At 40.7% G+C, this 20,332-nt stretch overlaps 1 protein-coding gene across 1 annotated transcript; it reads left to right on the forward strand.

Annotated features, from left to right (window-relative positions):
* Window positions 1-1,983: 1,983 nt before the first annotated feature.
* On the forward strand, window positions 1,984-16,217 carry sh3glb1a (SH3-domain GRB2-like endophilin B1a). The gene is made up of 9 exons (XM_039789548.1): window positions 1,984-2,241; window positions 2,744-2,885; window positions 3,710-3,838; window positions 4,728-4,861; window positions 7,914-8,006; window positions 12,337-12,426; window positions 12,793-12,893; window positions 14,073-14,310; window positions 15,378-16,217. Exons 1-9 carry the CDS (start codon window positions 2,179-2,181, stop codon window positions 15,483-15,485), a joined length of 1,098 nt encoding a protein of 365 aa, XP_039645482.1. The 5' UTR covers window positions 1,984-2,178; the 3' UTR covers window positions 15,486-16,217.
* The last annotated feature ends 4,115 nt before the right edge of the window (window positions 16,218-20,332 follow it).

The raw sequence follows: 20,332 nt of genomic DNA on the forward strand, positions 1-20,332 counted from the left end.
CACTACCTTTATGTAAACTGGTATTACATGACATCTTGGCAGAGCAATAAGAAACTGTGTGATGGGAAAACCCCACAGGATTTTCAGTTGTGAGGTCCAAACGCAACAAAAAGTGTGGAAGAAACCTTGGAGCCATCGTTTAGCTGAGGTTGTAGCTGACGGTGCGTTGGTAGCCTAGAGAAGGGAAGTCATTTGATTTTTCTCTCTGCCTGACTTCCTCCCACACAGCAGGTAGCAGGCTATGTCTGGCATAATTACATCCAGACCTGAAGAGTGTTTTTGTTTTTCCAAAATCTGCCAAAGTCCGCTTCCTCGGGACATTTTTTGAGAAAGAGGGGAGAATTGCAGAAGATATTATGTTGTAGAAGTAGCCTATTATCCTCATTGCAAATAACATGTACACGCACTAAACCTGCATCATATAAAACAGACAATATTCTAAAGGGGGGTGGGGGTTGGGGCTCTAAATAATCTCTCCCTGTCTCCCGTAATAGCCTCACTCCCAGCAATCACAATTGTCCTTTACTTTCATTAGAATTGCAAAGTTTGGAGTCCAGCCATGACTGGCGCTAATAACAAAATGCATAACTTATGAGGACAGATGAGCCACCCTCTCTCCTCCTCATACTCCTCTAGAAGTAATGCATAATGAAATTAAATATTGTGATGTTCCTGTTTATGGTGGGAGGGAGCAGCATCCAGGCTGCTGGAGGCTTCAGGATGATATTCAGGAAAAACATTCATTCTTCTAATATGTCTGCTAGAATGGTGGTTTTACATTTGGATATTGCATGCTACTTGACACAAGAAATAATTGCATGATCAAAGGTTTCCTTCTCATTCAGACTTGACAGCTGTCAATAATACATGAAAAAAAACAATTGGTAAAGAGTCAATGAGGGGTGACAGGCAAAGGGTGTGAGGTCAAGGGATCAGGGCAGATGATACTTGGTTAAGCTGCTGCTGTAAGGGACTTTATCCATATTTCAAATGTGCTTTATGGATATGGATATATATATATGGATCGTGTGACACATGATTTGAAGTATACATTCAGGTTCAGGTTCAGGTTCATTTATTTGTACCCGTAGGTAAATTAAGTTCCAGAGAGCAAGTTCAGGCTATTTCTCAAACATGTAAACAACAAACACCATACACACAGAACAAAACACTAAAATCACACTAAGACAATTTCCCCATCTTATTGCTATTCATAAAATTAATCACTACTGGGACAAAGCTATTTTTTATATCGTTTTGTTGTACACCGCAGTACTCTAAGCCGTCGATTGGACGGCAGATACTGGAACTCCTAATACAGCGGATGAAGCTGGTCACTCAGGATTGAAATACCCATACGCTGTACCTGCCTAGTATACAGCAAAGCTGGGTTCAGTAGTGGTTTCCCAATCAACCTAGGCCTACTGGACCATTTCACAATCTGGTTAATAGAGTTCCGGCTCTTTAAAGTTAAGTTACCGTACCAAGACACCAGAGAAAAAGAGAGTACGGATTCAATAAAAGCACGATAAAACATACTCAACAATGTTTTCTCAATTTGAAATTTGCACAGTTTTCTTAAAAAGAACAGACGTTGATGCCCCTTTTTACACACCGTTTCACAGTTGGCTTCAAAACTCAGCTTTGAATCAATGATTGTCCCAAGGTATTTGTAAGACTGCACACACACATATACATGTATATATTGTCTTGACGTTTCTAACTTGTAGGCTATTTATGTAGGCCTAAGTATGCTGTTTTAGATTAAGATTAATGGAAGCACCTGAGCAGAGAAATCATACATGAAATTGTATGGTGTATATCACATTATGCAGATAAAACTCGTTTCTTAAAAGCCCATAGTGAAAACTAAGTAATAAACAGCAACGCGTATTACTAACTAAAGTTTCAGTTTATTGACATTCATTTTTATTATTGTCAACTTTCTCATATTCTCGTGTGTCGATATGCGCCTGCGCGAGATTTTGCTCACAGCTGTCAGTATCGGACTCGGGTGGAGACGCGAACTATCTTGTCCTGCATACTATCTTTGTCAGGATCAACAGCTGGGTGGAACTTCGACAAAAAGTTGCTTCAATGACATTTTATATAGGGATGGCAGCTTGACTGTGAGACAAGCAAGCTGTTGTATTAAGTGTTTATTTCCCCCGCGGTGTCATGGATTTTAATGTTAAGCGGTTAGCTGCAGATGCGGGTACTTTCCTGAGCCGCGCTGTGCAAGTAAGTTTGAACGTCTGACGTTAGATCGTGGAAGTTGTTGCTAACCAACGTTAGCTGCTAGCTTAATTAACGTTAGTCGGGTAGCGTTAGCTCGCATGCTAAACAGCTAACGCTATCGTGTTGCTAAGTAGCCCGTTATCATCTGAGAGACATTTCTGTAACGTTATCCTTCAAAGTTGGCTGCAGTTACAATATAGAGTGTTTTCAAACATTAACGTTACCTGCGAGACCACAGCCTCTATTGTAGCTAACGTTACACTTGACATTTGTTCAATGTAACTATCAAAGCAGGCCTCGGCGACCATTAGATAGCAAGAGGTATCAACATTAGCTAAGCAGATAACGTTTATTTTGTAAGTTAGTCCGTCCAGCTTGCTCACTTTGGTGCCTTCCATCAAACATGCCTTGCATGACTCCTCCGCCTTTAACACTTTAACGTTAGTGTATCACTTTCCGGGCGACACTGTGTGTACACACTTTATCCGGATATTTTCTTTTTCAGTTTACAGAAGAGAAACTTGGCCAGGCTGAAAAGACAGAGTTGGATGCCCATTTGGAGAACCTGTTGGTCAGAGCTGAGAACACCAAGCAATGGACAGAAAGGATTATGAAGCAGACCGAAGTCTTACTACAGCCCAACCCAAGTAAGAAACAGCTAATGACCACTGTTGACTCTGTGATGACTGGACTGACAAATAAAATGCTGACATACTGGGACCCTTTTCAGAGCAGTGTAGGCCAGGTAGGTACCCAGTCCATGTTCCTCTCTCTATGAGGAGAAAGTCCCCAAAACCCATTTATAGATCTGTAATGCCACTCCAAATGTTCTTGTAGATTCATTATAATGGTGATCCACCAACAGATGCTTCACTTCTGAACCCAACATTTGTAAATCAACTATTTCTGCTATATTATCAGAATAATACCAGCTCTGAAAGTTGATATCTTGTTAACATATGTGTTGACAAAATGATAGCAGCTGCACTGAATAGTAGCTCAATGATTCATAAAAATGCTTGAATGAAGGAGACGTACATGCATTGCCAGTAAGATAAACAATGCTTAACATCTCTTGAGATGTTGTTTGACATACATCAGTGGGTAGGGTGTCTGTGAAGTCTGTAAGCTCAGCTGTGCATCCTCCTCCGTTCGCACCGTGATGCCATATTGCTGTAGCACAACAAACCCAACAAACCGACCGGCTCCTGGTTACAGTCTTGTGTAACGGTCCTATATTGTAAAGTGGATTTGTTCTACTTTTTCTCTGCATCCATACTACATACCACATATATGCTGACTGTGGCTGTCAGTGTTCATCCACGTGATGGTCACAGTTGTCAACGTGAAAGCTTCTATTTTAATTTGCAAACGTAAAGCAGGCTGTTTGGACTTACTGTTCTAAATTCGTTTGGCTCCCTCACTGTAGTCTTATGACTTCGTAATTAAGTTTTCTCGTTGCAATCCGCAGATGTCCGGCTAGAAGAGTTTGTGTACGAGAAGCTGGAGAAAAAAGCCCCTACGCGAATGAACAACCATGAGCTGCTGGGCCAGTCCATGATCGAGTCAGGAAGTGAATTTGGTCCTGGGACTGCCTACGGTGAGTAATACGGGGGACTTCAAGGAACATCTAGCCTCTGCTGAATTCTGGTAAACTTTGGTTGTGGCTCATATACCATCTTATTTTTATTTATTTTTTAGTTGATTCCTGTCACCTTTTGACAAACTCAGTCCTCCCGTACAATATTGCTTAATTCATGGAGTATAAAATGGTTGAAATTAGGGCTGCACAATATGAATGAAATATCTAATTGTGATTATTTTGACTGATATTGTGATTGCGATATGATTCATGATATTGGAGAGTGATCATTTTTGTACCATTATTCTATATTAAGTATATTAAAAGTAAAAAAATTTCAATGATGTGATTTTTGCGAGGATCTGTATCAAACAAAGATTTTTTTTCTTCAGTCTGTAGGATAGGATTTGTAGGTCGGGACGTCTACGCAGCACCACAATACTTAATTCAGAATGGTTTGACACAGATTTTGCCTTTTAACAAAATTGCACCCACTTGCGATTTGGATATTGCACTAGTCCATATTGCGATTTCGATAAAATGGTGATTAATAGTGTAGCCCTAATTGAAAGCCTTTTAGTTATTAAGTATTGAGTATTCCAGTATTCTGTCTACTGTTAGACTTTGAGTAAAGTTTTTTTTTTTTGTGGAGAACATTTGAACTCTTCTGTTATGATTTTTAACATCAGCATCACCCCCTGCCACAGTCTTTCATGTCATTACTCGGTCGCAGCTGTGGCTTCTCGCAACTTTTGAACAACAGTACTTTGTACGTTTCCACAGGCCTCTGTGTCTTCTCAAGACGGAAGTATTCAGGCCTTCTTTAGACTGTGGTGCCACATTGTGCAGTCTCCTGTCCAGTGGTATATTGGGAGTGAAGCTGTGTCTGTGCTGCTGACCATTACAGGAAATGCTTTGATAAAATGTGGTGAGACGGAGAAGCAGATTGGTGGGGCCGAACGGGAGTTAATCCACAGTGCTGCCATCAACTTCCTGACACCTTTCCGGAACTTCCTTGAGGGCGACTTCAAAACCATCCTGGTGAGTTGGACTGCTGGACTGGCTACAGGTCTTTGAATCACTTTCACTTTTCACTGAACTTTGAACCTTTATCCGGAACTTGACCCTCAGCACTATTGGCTGTTGAGTTTAGTGCAGTCTTGGTGACTGTCCCTTTCTGTTTTGCAACTCCGTCCAGTAGCCTCAATTTAGTTCAGAAGTTAGTCCAAAAGATATATTTAATTCTACCTTGTCGAAAGTTTCAAATTGTTTTGTGAAGTGAAATTACAGAAGCAGAAAAGTAGTTTCAGATCTTGTATCTATTTGAAGAAAATATAGAAAATGGCGCTAACAGTACTATAATAGGATTTCCTTCAACAGGGGATCCACAAGACTTGTACTTGTAAGTACAACTCAGCAATATGATGGGGGGGGGTTGAGATCATTGCAGTCATCACTGTTTGTTTTCTTTGATTAGTCCTATTAAGCTGCAGTTAAGTTTTTGTTAATACAAACTTCCTGTCACTCAGAATGAAAGCTGTTCTCCAGCTGACCGTTGTAATGCTTTTCTAGAACAGCAGCTATAGCATCCAGTAGCTAGCTTTTAGTCAACCTAAAGTTAGCAACTGCTAAATTCCATGAATGAAGACGGCCTTTATAAAGATAATGACGTTCAGACACTTTTTTTTTTTTCTTTTTTTTTTACCAGATGAGTTTTAAAGGTTCCATGGCATGATCTATCTATCTATCTATCTATCTATCTATCTATCTATCTATCTATCTCATGTCAATTATTGTAAACAAGAATAAGGAGTTGGTACATTTTTTTTTTTATTTGAAGCACATTATACTGTACTCAAAGTCTTATAGCGGGTCCCCCCTTGCTGTCAAATGCCCCTCAGATGGCCAACACCTGTAATTTGGCCTTTTTCCCCTTTGGCCTTGGCTAAACCAGCTTGCCACATTCCCTAGCATCAAATTTCTGCAAGCTGGGCCCCTCCACACTGATTCTTATCAGATCTTCCACTAGTCCAGGACTAAAAATCATATCTCTGTATTTTTCGGCTGAATGGCGATACACAATATATATCTCTCTATCTCTAATTTATATTTTTTACAAAGTAGGCGAAATGTTCAGTTTTAAGTCAAAGCCACTTTTCACAAGCTCTTTTATCAAAACAGATGTGATTGAAATAAAATGCAAAGACAGGGTTTCCTTCCCAATTTGAAAATATACAGCTGCAACACATGTAAATTATCTGAAATAAATAGCCTGGCATATATTTAAAAAATATATATCGCTGAGAAAGCTCCTTCACTTGTTTTCAATAACACCAGATAGCCCAGTAGCTCATATAGGGAGAGAGGGGGAGTACGATGGACTGAAGCTACTCACAGAGTGACGGCTGACTCATTATGAACGGGTCCTGCACGGGTCGAATGCGGGTCAGCGGCGTTGCATACGTCTTGTGTAGGCTATGAAATGTCTGTGTCGTCACTGCGCTGCATTTTTATGAACTATGATAATGTGGCCATGGGTCACATTTCTCGCCCAGGTCCAGCAGGCTCCATCTCACACACTATTATTCAACGAACTGAAGTTACCGTAGTTCCATTCAATAACTTCTTCTGTGTTTTTCGCCGTGGCGGCCGCAATAACAGAGAGTTAGGCTACCAGCGGAAACACTGGTACCAATACAGGTTTCCCTCTCATACTTATATATATATATATATATATATATATATATATATATATATATATATATATATAACCATATAACCATATACAGCTGTGTTAATAACAATTAAAACTGTAGACAAATGTCAGCATGTGGACCGGCGGAGCCGTGTCTCTCCATGAGCCACTTTCCGATGTTGCAGGTGAGCCGGCCGGTGTGTGAGTGAATGGGGGTCGGTGCTGCGCGGAGGAGAGATCCAAACACAGGCACGGCTTTACAGAAGGAGTGGGTCATGTACCGCAACATATCAACGACATTGCTTCGTTCGTGGAGAGGCAGCCGATGCAAGGACGTTAGGTGCACTGGTGCGACCTAGGAAAAATCTTAGTCGCACCCTTACAAATTTTGGGCGCATTTGCGACCAAATTGGTCGCACTCTCGAGCCCTGCTTAAGAGGTCATGAGGAGCAAGGCTACCTCCCCTTTCTCTGCTTTGCCCGCCCAGAGAATTTGGCCCACCCATGAGAGAGAGACATCATGGCTTTCAAACAAGGAAAGTGGCAGTTGGTCAAGGCCACACCCCCACCCTCCACCTTACCCCCCACCCTCCACCTTGCCCCCTCTCTCCTCAATAGCTACAGACACAGAAATGGCACATCCTAAGGAAAGCTCATTGTGGGACTGGCTCTAGTGGCTGTAATTCTGCACCAAGGCTGAATTTCGGGAAGAGACTTCAGATACAGTATTAGGGGACCACTAAGGTCTATATAAAAGAGACTTCAGATACAGTATTAGGGGACCACTAAAAAAAAGAAAAAAATTTAAAAAAAAATTTAGATAAGTATTAAGGGGACCACTAAGGTCTATATAAAAGACTTCAGATACAGTATTAGGGGACCACTTAGGTCTATATAAAAGAGACTTCAGATAAAGTATTAGGGACCACTAAGGTCTATATAAAAGAGACTTCAGATACAGTATTAGGGGACCACTAAGGCCTATATAAAAGAGACTTCAGATACAGTATTAGGGGACCACTAAGGCCTATATAAAAGAGACTTCAGATACAGTATTAGGGGACCACTAAGGCCTATATAAAAGAGACTTCAGATACAGTATTAGGGGACCACTAAGGTCTATATAAAAGAGACTTCAGATACAGTATTAGGGGACCACTAAGGTCTATATAAAAGACTTCAGATACAGTATTAGGGGACCACTAAGGTCTATATAAAAGAGACTTCAGATACAGTATAAGGGGACCAGTATAAGATTCTCCATCTACCATAAAGCGAGTGATGACAGCAAATGCACGCCACTTATCTCATGTGCAAGAAAATTGTGACCGTAAAGGACAATGGTGAACGAACCGAAGAATTCAAATGTTTTGAGGGTTTTATTGTGTTTTGTGTCCAGAAAGAAAGGAAGCTGCTGCAGGTCAAACGTTTGGATTTGGATGCAGCCAAAACCAGGCTAAAGAAAGCCAGGATGACTGATGCTAGAGCTGCAGTAAGTACACACACACACACACACACACACACACACACACACACACACACACACACACACACACACAACATCAATGCAACACTTCGTCATTTCTTTTGCATCTGGATATCTTCTGGTCATTTTAATGCTGATTAACGAACAGTGATTAGCCAATTTCCCTTCAGAGGAAGGAAAGCTCCCCACTGTGCCCCTGTCTGAAGTCCCTCAGGTCATAACTGCTACACCAAGTTACACAACATAAAGCTGATCATTTTATCTCTTGTGACTTGCATACAGTCACATGAGCAGCTATGGGCAGTTTAGACTTCCCTTTTTCTGGACAGTTGTTTTCTGGACATGGTGTCCCTGTTTTCTTCTGACGTCTGTGTTCAACATCTCTTTTTCTTTGGCATACCAGGGCTCCACACTTACATTTACTCTAGAGGCACAGACGGAAATTAACGTGCACAGTTATTTAAAAAAAAAATAACATAAATGCATCTCCTTTTTTTTTTTTACATTTAATATTGAACGTGCAGTATTCATAAGACTCATGGGTAAACCTTTTGATACATAAGGAGCACTAGGTCCCTAACAAAGGACAGCGATGATTGTGTGTCACAAATACAAATTGCAGTCTTTCAATTAAACAGCATAGAGTCTAAAAACATTTTTAGGCTTTTGAAGATAGGAATGGCATTTTTGCATCCTTTCAAACATCTTAGTGAACCTATTTATATTAAGTGTTCAACTTTAAAAGTTACTCAAGATATAATCTAACTAAAACTGAAAAGATCCAGTTGAAATGTTTAGGTTGAGAAGGCAAAAACTGTTTTGAGTCACAGCCAAATTAATTAATGTTCACAACCTGAAAATGACATAAGATGGAAGTTATTTACACACTGAAATAACCGTGGACTTTTGACTCTGGCACACCATATTTTCCAAAAAGCTATAAATACAACCGAAAGTTGATCCTCTTCATGTGTTGATGTTATATTAATGGAATTTCAACTGGGAGATTGTGACTCCTGCAATTGAGTTGATGAAATCAGCTGATGGTTGTGAAATTAGGAGGTCATTATAATTTAAGACAGTTCTCTAGCTTTGAAATTGGTAAAGTGAGGACAAATGCAAAATATAGATGTGTGTTTCAGTTTTGGGGGTTAAATTATGGAATGAACTTGATTGATGATGTTGAAAATGTGCACGTCTCTGTTGAATTAAAAAAAAAAAAGCTTTACAATCCAAATGAATTAACGGTTATGAAGTGATTTGAATAAAATGTAAATTGTAAAATGTATTACCAAGATTGTACACAGGTATTTGTTTTCATTTAGTTTTGTTGGATTCCCGGGGTGATTCTATAGTGATTATGGGATAGGATAGACAAAAATAAAATAAGCCTTGGCTTCAGCCACGGTGGAAAATTGTGGGAAATAATAGTTTCTTTCATGTATGTTAACCGAAATAAAATGATTCATCATCATAGAGAAAACTCCTCACTCTGTTGCAGTCGTTTGAACTACAGAAGCATGCGATGGTACAGTGGTGTTACAGACTGAGGCTTCTTTTACCTCATAAAGAATCTTTGGTTGAGTACAGGCACCCCAGCTTGCAGGAAGCCCACATTTTGGCCGGTCATCAAGTTAGTCATGGAACTAATGTTAATTAATGGCAGCTGGTATTCATGACCTGCTTTTTTTTCATTTGAACCAGCTAAAGTGCCATCAGGCGCTACTCAAACGTTTTGTACACTGAGATTTGCTGAGCAAATTATTGTACTGATAAGAGTCCTAAGTGCAGTATATAAAGTGCCTTTGCATTTAATCTCTGTGCCATTTGGTGTATCAATCATCAACACATTGAACCAATAGAGCGGAGGATTAGGATCAGTACAGAGACCGTCACCAAGTTGGGACTCGAGGCCTTTAAACCTCTTGAATACAGTCATTTTATGTATTCACTGATTGAGGTCTTTTGTAACGCTGGAATTTAAGATTCAAAATCCTTTATGAATCCCACAACGGGGACATTCACACTGTTGCAGCAGCAAGGGATTGGGGAGGGGGGGACAAGACACTCTAAAGCAAGGGTGTCCAACTCATTTTAGTTAATGGACCACATGCCCCTGATTTGATCTCACGTGGGCCAGACCACTCAACCACTCCAGAGAGATCAGAAACTTGAATCTGCCACGGAGTTTCTTGTCAGCTTGATGTTGGCAAACAAAAAAGAACTCGGATATTCTCTGAGATTAAAGTGGTGAATTTGGAATGAATTACTTCTCTGCAATTTTCGGGCCGGTTCTGGCCCACGGGCCGTATGTTTGATGCCCCTTCTCTAAAGATAAACAAACAAGGAATAATTATAAGTTAAGAGAGTAAATAGTAAAATGTATTTACAGTATTGCACAGTCACATTATGTCTATCTATCTATCTCTTGATGTTGTCTAGGGAAAAACCAGAGTTTTTCTGACCTGCAAGTGTTTGTTTTTTTCAAATTATTTTTTGGGCTTTTCCACCTTTCATTTTTGACAGGACAGCTAGGTGAGAGAGAGGGGGGTGGGGGGAGACATGCAGGAAATTGTCACAGGTCGGATTCGAACCTGGACCTCTGCGTCAAGGCATCAACCTCTCTGTATATGTGCGCCTGCTCTACCCACTGAGCCAAACCGGCCACGACCTGCAAGTGTTTTTAATGCCATGGGTTACATGGGCACGCGATGGACGTGCCAGTAAGATAACAGACGAGACAAACTAAGCTGCTGATATTCTACAACTATTAGAAGCAGGATCACTAAACAGTACGATGTAATGTCAGCCTCATGGATGGACACACAAACATTGGGCAGTATCCCAGAAAAGCTCTTTGGCTGCAGTCTTCAGAGCGTCTAGAGTAAATGAGTGGCTTTTGTGCCCAATTTTCCACAGACGCTTAAAAATCGAAACAAAAAAAACATCTATCTGAGACCCAGTGAGCCTAATTTCCATCCCTCTTTAAAGAACTGTTATTTCATTCAGAGCCAAGTTCTCCCTGTGGCTTCTTAACACGCTCCATACAAATAAATGTATGTTCTGTCAACAATATCTGAGTGAACTTGACTCATGAAAGAGCACCTAAATAAAGGAGGTGTAAATTGTAGTCTATGCTGGTTAACACCGGTTCTCCTTTTTAATCTTCGCTTCACGCATTGGTACTCTTTTACACGGAGCTCACAGGGAGCCTGAGGTGGCTTGGTTGTGTGAATGCTGAGGGGTGAGAAATATTAATGTGCTACCTTCTACAGAGTGTGGTTTTGTTGACACATGCCGCTGCCGCCACACACACACACACACTCTCAGAGTGGGTGAGGATGTGTTGTGTTGGCTGCGGCCGTGCTGCAGCTGTATCTCTAACTACTGTGTCACTGTTTTCAAAAAAACGCAAAGCAGCAGATGTGAGCAGAGGAAGTGACAGAGGTGAGTGGAATGTTGGAGCCATCTTTGAATTACACACACACACGCACACACACCACCCTGTAGCTTTCTCTATCTCCTCCATGAAACCGACTGTCGTACCTCTTAGAAAAAACCTTGAATCCTTGGAGACGAGTCCTACGAGAACCAAACACTGTAGATGGTCTCTCTGCGGCTCTAATGTAAGCTGTAGAGAGTTCAGGACAGTGCGGCCATTGTCCCGGTCAGTCTCGTCTCCAAACCATATGTTTATTGGACCTTTTTAGCAAGTCTCAACAAGCCATTGTTCCACAGATCTCATATTGACTCATTTTGGCTCATTGTGAGGAAAGGGGAACAGAAACATCATGGTGAGATGTTGTGTCCTTTTCCCTGGCCTCTGACTTCCCCGGTCTGGGCCCACTAAAGCCGTATGTCATACGCACATATTCAGCCTCTGGCATCATTTTCTCTTTTGGTTGATTGACCTGTTCATCTGTTTGTATTTTTAATTTGTTTTATGCTTTTTATTTTTTTGGGGACTAACTGATGGCATATGTTGATATTCAGTTTAAATCAATTTGATTATTTTCATACCAAAAAGTTTTTTTTTTTCCCCAGATGGCAACAAGCTTTATACCACAGGACACAAACACTTTATTTAAATACAGATAATATAGCATATCAGAGGTGGCACTACATACTGGCCTCCTTTTCAAAAAGAGGATATCGGCAAAGCAATTTGTTAGTCTGAGACTTGTTCATTCGCTCTTATTTTTAAATAGTATAAGTCTTCTGTTCTGCAAAGCTTGGTTTTGCCCGCTTGGATCATCATCATTTCTCCAACCGAGATGCGCATGTCTGTATAGTGATGTGTTCTCTGAAAATCTAGTTTTTGCTTCTTCATTCTCAGGCGGAGCAGGAGTTGAGGATGACCCAGAGCGAGTTTGACCGGCAGGCAGAGATCACCCGCCTGCTGCTAGAAGGCGTCAGCAGCACCCACGTAGGTAGCCCGGTTAAGCCCAGCACACCCTCCAGCTTCTCAGGCTTCTGCTTTAGTAATAATGAACGATCATTCAATCATTAAACAAATAGCATTAAGGGATGTTATTGCAGCGCTGCCGGTCCTTGATAGCAGGAACATCTGATTTCGCCGTGTAACGTTGGTGCAGCGAGCTACTATTTAAGACGACAAAAGATTTGTTGTAGAAATACGCATATTTCTAGCAAATCTAACCTACAAACATAAACCTAGTTAGGCTAAGAAAGTAATTGAATTCTCCTTTTGGAAACCTTGAGTTTAACAAGTGAAAGAAACTGGTGAAACTTGCAGTATTATTCTCTTACATCTCTCTTTGTGCATTACCAGGCACACCACCTACGCTGTTTGAATGACTTTGTGGAGGCCCAGGCTACATACTACGCACAGTGTTACCAGTACATGGTGGATCTCCAAAAGCAGCTGGGCAGGTGAAATACCATCATCACCTTTTTCCTTCCTTTTGTCCTGAATAACTCTATACAACTAGTTCACTGGCCGTTTTTCCAGGCAGTTCACATAACAGGTGATGCCACATAGAAGACAGCTTTTCTGAGATACACGGGTCAAGGCATCTCACTATCCAATTCAAAAGTCCTCCTGTTTGCATTCAAGGCCATTCACAACCTCGCCCCGCCATATTTGTCTGATCTCCTCCAGCGTCCCACTACCTCCCGCTCCCTCAGATCCTCTTCCTCCATACACCTGTCTGTCCCCTCCGCCCATCTCACCACCACGGGGAGCAGAGCATTCAGCTGCTCTGCTCCCCGTCTCTGGAATTCATTACCACCGCAACTCAGAAAAAATTTATTATTATTATTATTATTATTATTAAGTGCAGCACTCATCTGTTGTATCATTTGTCGTACTGCACATTGCTGCAGCTCCTCTTTTCACCCTGTGTGTTGAGCTCCATTTTAATTACCGAGTGAGGCATCTCACTTCTGTTCCAACTTTGTTGGGAGTCGCACATGTGCAGTACCTAGGTAAGCACTACTAGCCAGTCAGAAGCAGAGTATGAGGGCGTGCCACACTAGCAGCTAGGCGAGCATTATAACGTGTGTTACAAAGTGACGAGCGTTCGTCACGGAAGTAAAGGCTGGACTACAATAGAGCAGTTTGTGAACAGTGTACAAACACAATAAAGGAGAGGGACAAAGCATAATATGAGCACTTTAATATAATCTTACTGCAGGGAGCAGTAAGTCATTACGGCCTTTGCTGTTATTTTTTTCCAGTGTCTTTCCAACTGGGTCAATAACCGTGCTACTTTTAGAAACCCTTCCTGTTAACAAAAGTGTTGTTGTCAAAGTTTCCTCTCTTCAAAGCAGTGCAAGTTCATGTCGGGTTGTGTGAACTTCTCACCTTTCTGTTGAAAGAGGGAAAATGACTAATACTTAATCAGAGAGAGAGAGAGAGAGAGAGAGAGAGAGAGAGAGAGAGAGAGAGAGAGAGAGAGAGAGAGAGAGAGAGAGAGAGAGAGAGAGAGAGAGAGAGAGAGAGAGAGAGAGAGAGAGAGAGAGAGAGAGAGAGAGAGATTCACCCGCCAGCTCTGCTTCAGGCTGGCTCTGCAGTTGCCAGTGTTAATTGTCTCCCCTTCCTCCCACCAGTTTCCCCTCGTCATTCTCCAACAACAACCAGTCGTTGGTGTCGAGCGGAGCCAGCAGCATCTCCGTGCCCACCATCCCGGTGTCGGCCTCCCTGCCCAGTGTGTCTGCGGGCCACGGCAGCTCGACGGCATCGGGCGGGTTCAGTGAATTGCGTAGCTCCAACGGCAGCCGCAAAGCCCGAGTGCTTTACGACTACGATGCCGCCAGCAGCAGCGAGCTTTCCCTGCTGGCTGATGAGGTGAGGGGGGTGGGTGGGTGGGTGGGGGGGATGGGACCATACAACAATTTAAGAATGATTTCATTATTACTTTATATTTTTACTGCAATTGTTTTATAAGTTTTTCCTATATTGCTTGACTCTATTGTTTCAATTTTTTTTTCTTCTTTTATTATAGTTTCTTTTCCAGTTTCTTTTAATATAAGAATCAGCATTTTAACTAACAAATTTAGGAAGCTGAGTCTTAACCCAAACTACAGTGGAGCAGTTCCTGTTCAGTAGCGGAACATCAGCCACTCCCTTTTCCATTACAAGCGGTTGACTTAACAATGAACTGGCATTACCTCATTCATTCCAATACGCACATTTAGGAACATTTTCCACTCTGCCCTTGCATTTGGTGAGCCAACTGTGTGGCCTGAACCGTCTTTGATAATAGCAGGATTTATTACCAAGCATTTCATAAATGTGGTGCCTTTTGGAAACACTGTAATGTTGATGAATAGTACAGAGTGGGCTGACTGGATGATAGTGTACCTTTTTTTTTAAATCGAAACGGAGACTTGATACTTTTAAAGTTCCCATATTCTGCTAATTTTCAGCTTCACGCTTGTATTTTAGGTTTCTCTAGAACGTATGTCTACATGCTTAAATGTTCAAAAAACACTTTTTCATACTGTCCTTCTGGATATACACTGTACCTACTCCGTTTTAGCGCCTGTCTCTTTAAGCCCCTCCTCCGAAAAAGCCAAGTCTGCTCTGATTGGTCAGTGTTTTCAGGTCTTCCGTATTTGCGCTCTCTGAGTCTCTGCACTGTCATTGCAGCTGGGGAAGGACTGTAACGGCACTTTATATATTTATCAAGTTGTGACATCACAACCGTCCAAAAGTCCTGCCGGCTCGTTTAAAGGCACCGTTTCTAAATACGGTCTGTGTGCATTTCTCTGTGGATTGAGAGTTTTGATACTTTCCCAGTATTTATATAGCGCCTCAACCTGCTTTGTAATATAATAAAAACATATATCTCACTTTTTTTTACAATAAGGGACCTTTTAATACAATTTAAAACTGTATCCCTGTCTTTGCAGGTGATCACAGTGAGCAGCGTCCCTGGCATGGACTCAGACTGGCTGATGGGCGAGCGAGGCAACCAGAAGGGCAAAGTGCCCATCACTTACCTGGAGCTGCTTAACTGAGGCCCACAACCCCCCTTTTCCAGCCCTCTGTAACCAGCTGTGATGTCATATTTATATTGTGTTGCAGGGACAGGCCTCACTTCCTCTTCCATTCAGTCATTTTAGAATGAGTTATATTTCAATGAAAAAGGAGTCTCAGTTTTCACAGACTTGAGCCGGAATGAATAAATCTGAGTGATAGGAAAGGAAAATGGACCACAATCCCTAACACGTTTGTATGCAACTGCAGTACATTTCTAAAACCTGCTTCCATGCCTTTGTCTTTGATGCCATGCAATCTGCAACACGTGCCAGAACATCTCCCAAACTGTAACTTAAAAAAAAGAAAAGTTTTTGTTTACAATAGATGGTGACCTTAAATGCTTTTAATGTGAGGGTTTTATTTCTCTAATCTGTTTTTTTCTCTAATCTACAGTGATACTGTAGAAAAAGAAAAGAAAATGCACTTCAGTTTGAGGTGGAGAGTAATGCTGATCTTTAAGTCTTTTAAAAAAAATTTTTTTATTGATAATCTTATTGTGCAGTAGCTGTTATGGTTATCCAAAATATTTTACCATTATCGTAAGTATTGCGTGTCAGCTTTATTCACATGAGCCATACTGGACAGCGAGTTAAACACATTGTTCCAGTACATCTGATTGATAAGCAGTTGCAAAACATACATGCCAAATGATGTTAAGTGCCTATCGCAGTGAATAGACCTTTCTGAAACCATTTGCCTTTTTTTTTTTTGCAGCTAAACCAGCAGTATTGAGACTGTCGATTCAGTCTCCTCTCTTAACATTGAGCCCTAATACTTCTATTTAAGTTATTTGACAATTGGAAACCGACATTTTCCACGACAGATGTTAGCTCTGATTAAATTATTGATTTGTGAATTGTTCATAAATACACAATTTGTTACATATTTATCATCTCTGGCAGAGATCTTCGACAGGGGGTCCTCAGAGTCAATGCAGGGGCTCCAAATTATTGTTAGTATTTGAAAGTTTTTTTCAAAAATGAAGTCTTAACATGAATCCAACATATTATTAGCAAATAAAAAAATCCCCACTGATGATAGGCTTAATGGCCTATAGGTCAGGTAGTCACTAAGGTAGCCATCCACAGATTCAGTTCATCCTAAGGATTCACTGTGCCACATGTATGTTTTAACATTAAAACATGATTTTTAAAATACTACCAACAATTATTGGGCTATTTTAATAGCTTAGTATTATATGCGAAAAAGGTATGTATAAAGGCTTTTAGGCTGCCCTACATGTTAATCTAGGCCCAGTTTAATATGCAACTTCATTTTATACAATATATGTAGTAGGGGGTCCCTGCTCCATCTATCTTTTTAAGGGGACCTTAGCTTAAAAAATGGTGAAGACCCCTGATCTCTGGTGTTGGTCAACTTGGCGTTTAAAGAAAATTCCTCAAAGAACATCATCTTTATTTTGACTTTACTAACATCAGTTTCCCCCTAAACCTGAATTTTAACTCCACATTGGAAAAAAAAACAAAAAGTCTTGTTACATTCTGGGAGATAAACGTATATTATTACATCGCTGCTTTTTGTTTTGTGTGTAACTGATAAGATGGCATACAATTGTAAAATAAATATACAATATGATTCATTAAAATAAAATATCACTGGTCTGTTTTAAGATTTTCATTATAGCAATATAGATCGACATTTTCAGTAGTTAAGGAGCAAAAAGTGTCTTTCACAGCTGACTTGGTTGTTAAGTTTTTGCAATTCCTGGTGGAACCAGTAGAGGGCAGAACAGGGACTATAATCAGTCTGTGTGAACTGTGAAATGTATCTGGTTGGTACATACAACTGAAGAATTCATTTGTCATTTGTCGCAATCACATGAGACTGAGCTAGAGAAAAGTTAATGTCTGTAATGCATGAAAGCTGCCATTTTAGATGCAGTGGTAGTGGTGCTAAATGATGGTAAATGAAAGAAAAAATGGAAAATACACAAAGGACCAAACCTTAACATATGAATATTGTATGCTCAAAAACCAACCGGAAACTTGAAATAAACATTTTCCAGGAAAAAAAAACCTTTGATACTCCTACAGATCAACACCATCTCCTCATTAATTCTCAGTAAAGCACTTGCATGTTCAACCTTTATCAACGCAATCTACAAAAGAAAAGTACACTTCTTTTTTTTTTTTTCACGCCGATAAATGCTGAATGTATAAATGCTAAAAGTGGTGTGACACAATTCCTGTGAAAGAGGTCAAATGAGTTTGAAAAACACGAGAACGGAATTCATGCCCAATGTGATCCAACGGCAAATTATTTTGCTACAGAAGACACCTCTGAATGAAAGTTAATACTTTGGTTGATTTGTCCTGCTCGTGGAAAAATCTCTTTTCTTAATTTTTCACAGATCAACTTTATTTTAAAGCACGTGTTATTTGGGGCTCTCCCTCCTGACCCTTTCCCCACTGACTTCCACAACTCCCAGTGGAGCTTGCAGCTGTGGACCAGCAACATAGAAATCCCCAGAAAAGAAGTCAAAACGCTGACCCAGTTTGACAGAATTTCTATATTTGAATACGATTTCCAAAGCATCCTGTACTGGGTAGAGTCTAAACAAGAAATATTGGCTGTACTTACTGAGGGTTTCTCTCTAACCCTAACCCTGTAAAACCTACAGTGAAATATCCTTTTTTGCACGTCATTAAGTCACTTTTTAGCAGTCTTGAGGCAGTCACATTGTTAACAACTGATATCAAGTGCTTCTGGCTGAACAATAAGTCCAGTGCAAAGCGCCTTGCCCTCGCCTGTCATAAGAGCAGGAAGGGTTAAGAGGAAGTGGAGTTTTGCAAACTGCCTGTTGACTAAGAAGCTGCCAGTACATCAGCTTACATGGTACAATATTCATTTCCAGCACGCGCCCATCCACATCCAAGGCATTAACCTCTAACATTAGTAGCCTGTGTTACCATTTACCTTTTCTTTGTGTAATATTAAAAGCTAAAAGCCTAAAAGAGAAAGAAGAACGATTTGTGAGACAAATGGACACCAAACTATTATGTATAATATAGAACAAAGACTAAGAAATCCAATATTTGGGGCTTACATTTGTCCTCATAAAACCTGATCTGATTCTGCATTCAGAAACCTGACTGACTTTTTTCAATCTTAATCTCTCTAAAGATAACCCAGCCACTTAGGTAAAGTAAGCCTTAACCAGTTCACAGATCAGATGAGTGATCCTGAGTAAAAACACTTCCTTATCATATGTTGCACGGAAAATACTTGTTTGACATCTGCCATTTTGGACCTCCTTAAAGTTTGCTTGATACACAGGGGAAAAAAAGCAAAATGTCAGATTTTTCACTAAATAAGATGCTGAAACAAAAAAAAAAAATCATATGTAAACAACTTCAGGCACATTCCTTTTGACAGCTACTAAGAAAGTGACTAGTCTTTTTGGGAGCAAAATGAGCCTGTTTGGGTGCAAAAACAGTTCAGTAGTGGTCACGAGAGTCAGAACAGTAAAAAACAGTGTGAAAAAGTGAAACGAGAAGATAAACTGCTGCTTATCTGATGTGCTCGCTAAAGAGGTGGTTGGGTAACAGGTAGCCACCATATTATCATTGTCATGGCATTTTGTCAGTTCTTAGAAAGCTGTGTGGTTTTCATTAATGCCATGCTAGCCGCTAGGTTCTATGAATAGCAAAGCCCGTTGTACAGTTGGTGATTTATGCCAAAATACTTGCAATACTAATGAGTATTATATCAGCCTCCCATCAACATGCAGCATTTAGCCGAAAGCGCCATTGCGCATATAAGTATGGTACAGCCCCACAAAGCCGTTAAAAAAACAACCCTTTCACACTGCATTCTCTTAGGATAGCCCTGGTCTAACTTAGCCCTTCTTTCTTTTTTTACACTGCATTCACATAGCCCAGAGTTAGCCTAAACCCAGGGCTATACGATCTACACTGCACTTTTACTAGCTAACTTCTACTTGGACACAACACTAATGTTAACATATTTCTAGAATGTTAACATAATTCTAGAATGTTAGTAAAGTGTCCCACACTGACACCATTCCATTAGCCCTGTTTCCCACTGGCAACTTTTAGCCCCATGGCTTAGTTTTTCTTTCAGGGGATAACCCCACAAACTCTGAGCTAAACCTGCTCCAGAGCAGGGCAAGCAAGGCCTAGGCCAAAGTCTGGGTTAACCCACTTGGGATATGCCAAGATTGTGCCAGTGTGAACACTTTCTTAGCCCCAGGTTAACAGCTTCCCTTAGCCTTTGGGCTACAGTAATAGCTCCCTTAGCCTGGGCTTAGTACAGTGTGAAAAGGGCTCAATGAGCACATCCAGCTGAGAATGACTGCCAATCACACACACACACACACACACACACACACACACACACACACACCCACACCCACACACACACACTCATACATATATAATACATACATATAATGAGTTGTCTAGTTGACTTGGCACCCGTTCAATGCAATCAGGGACAGTTACAGTCACACGTGACCCTGACCACTTCTGGTATAAGGTATCCGGATATGGTATATCTAAATTGTACATACTGTATGTAGATTTAGCTCAGATGTACACAGCTGCTGTCAGAATGCAACTTAAAAGAATCTCATTCGACCACTTAAGGTCAAATTTTACTTCTCCAATGTATGTTGCATTTATCTGTGCGAAACTGTGACCACTACTTGAAAGAAAATAAAAAACTCAGCCACACTGCTTGTAAAGAGTATTGTGGTGTATATTTGGTAACTCACTTAAAGTACAGACCCCATGACAACAGCTGGGCTGTTTTGCAAAGACAAATCAGCTGCATTGATGTGTGT

The sequence above is a fragment of the Perca fluviatilis genome, chromosome 22 (assembly GCF_010015445.1).
Source record: "Perca fluviatilis chromosome 22, GENO_Pfluv_1.0, whole genome shotgun sequence".
In the NCBI taxonomy this organism is placed as follows: Eukaryota; Metazoa; Chordata; class Actinopteri; order Perciformes; family Percidae; genus Perca; species Perca fluviatilis.

Excerpts from the sequence above, each read along its gene's own strand:
- sh3glb1a (XM_039789548.1), top strand. The coding sequence starts at position 2,179 with ATGGATTTTAATGTTAAGCGGTTAGCTGCAGATGCGGGTACTTTCCTG. Across the intron at positions 2,886-3,709 it reads CTTACTACAGCCCAACCCAA|ATGTCCGGCTAGAAGAGTTT; the intron begins GTAAGAAACAGC and ends TGCAATCCGCAG. Across the intron at positions 3,839-4,727 it reads TGGTCCTGGGACTGCCTACG|GAAATGCTTTGATAAAATGT; the intron begins GTGAGTAATACG and ends TGACCATTACAG.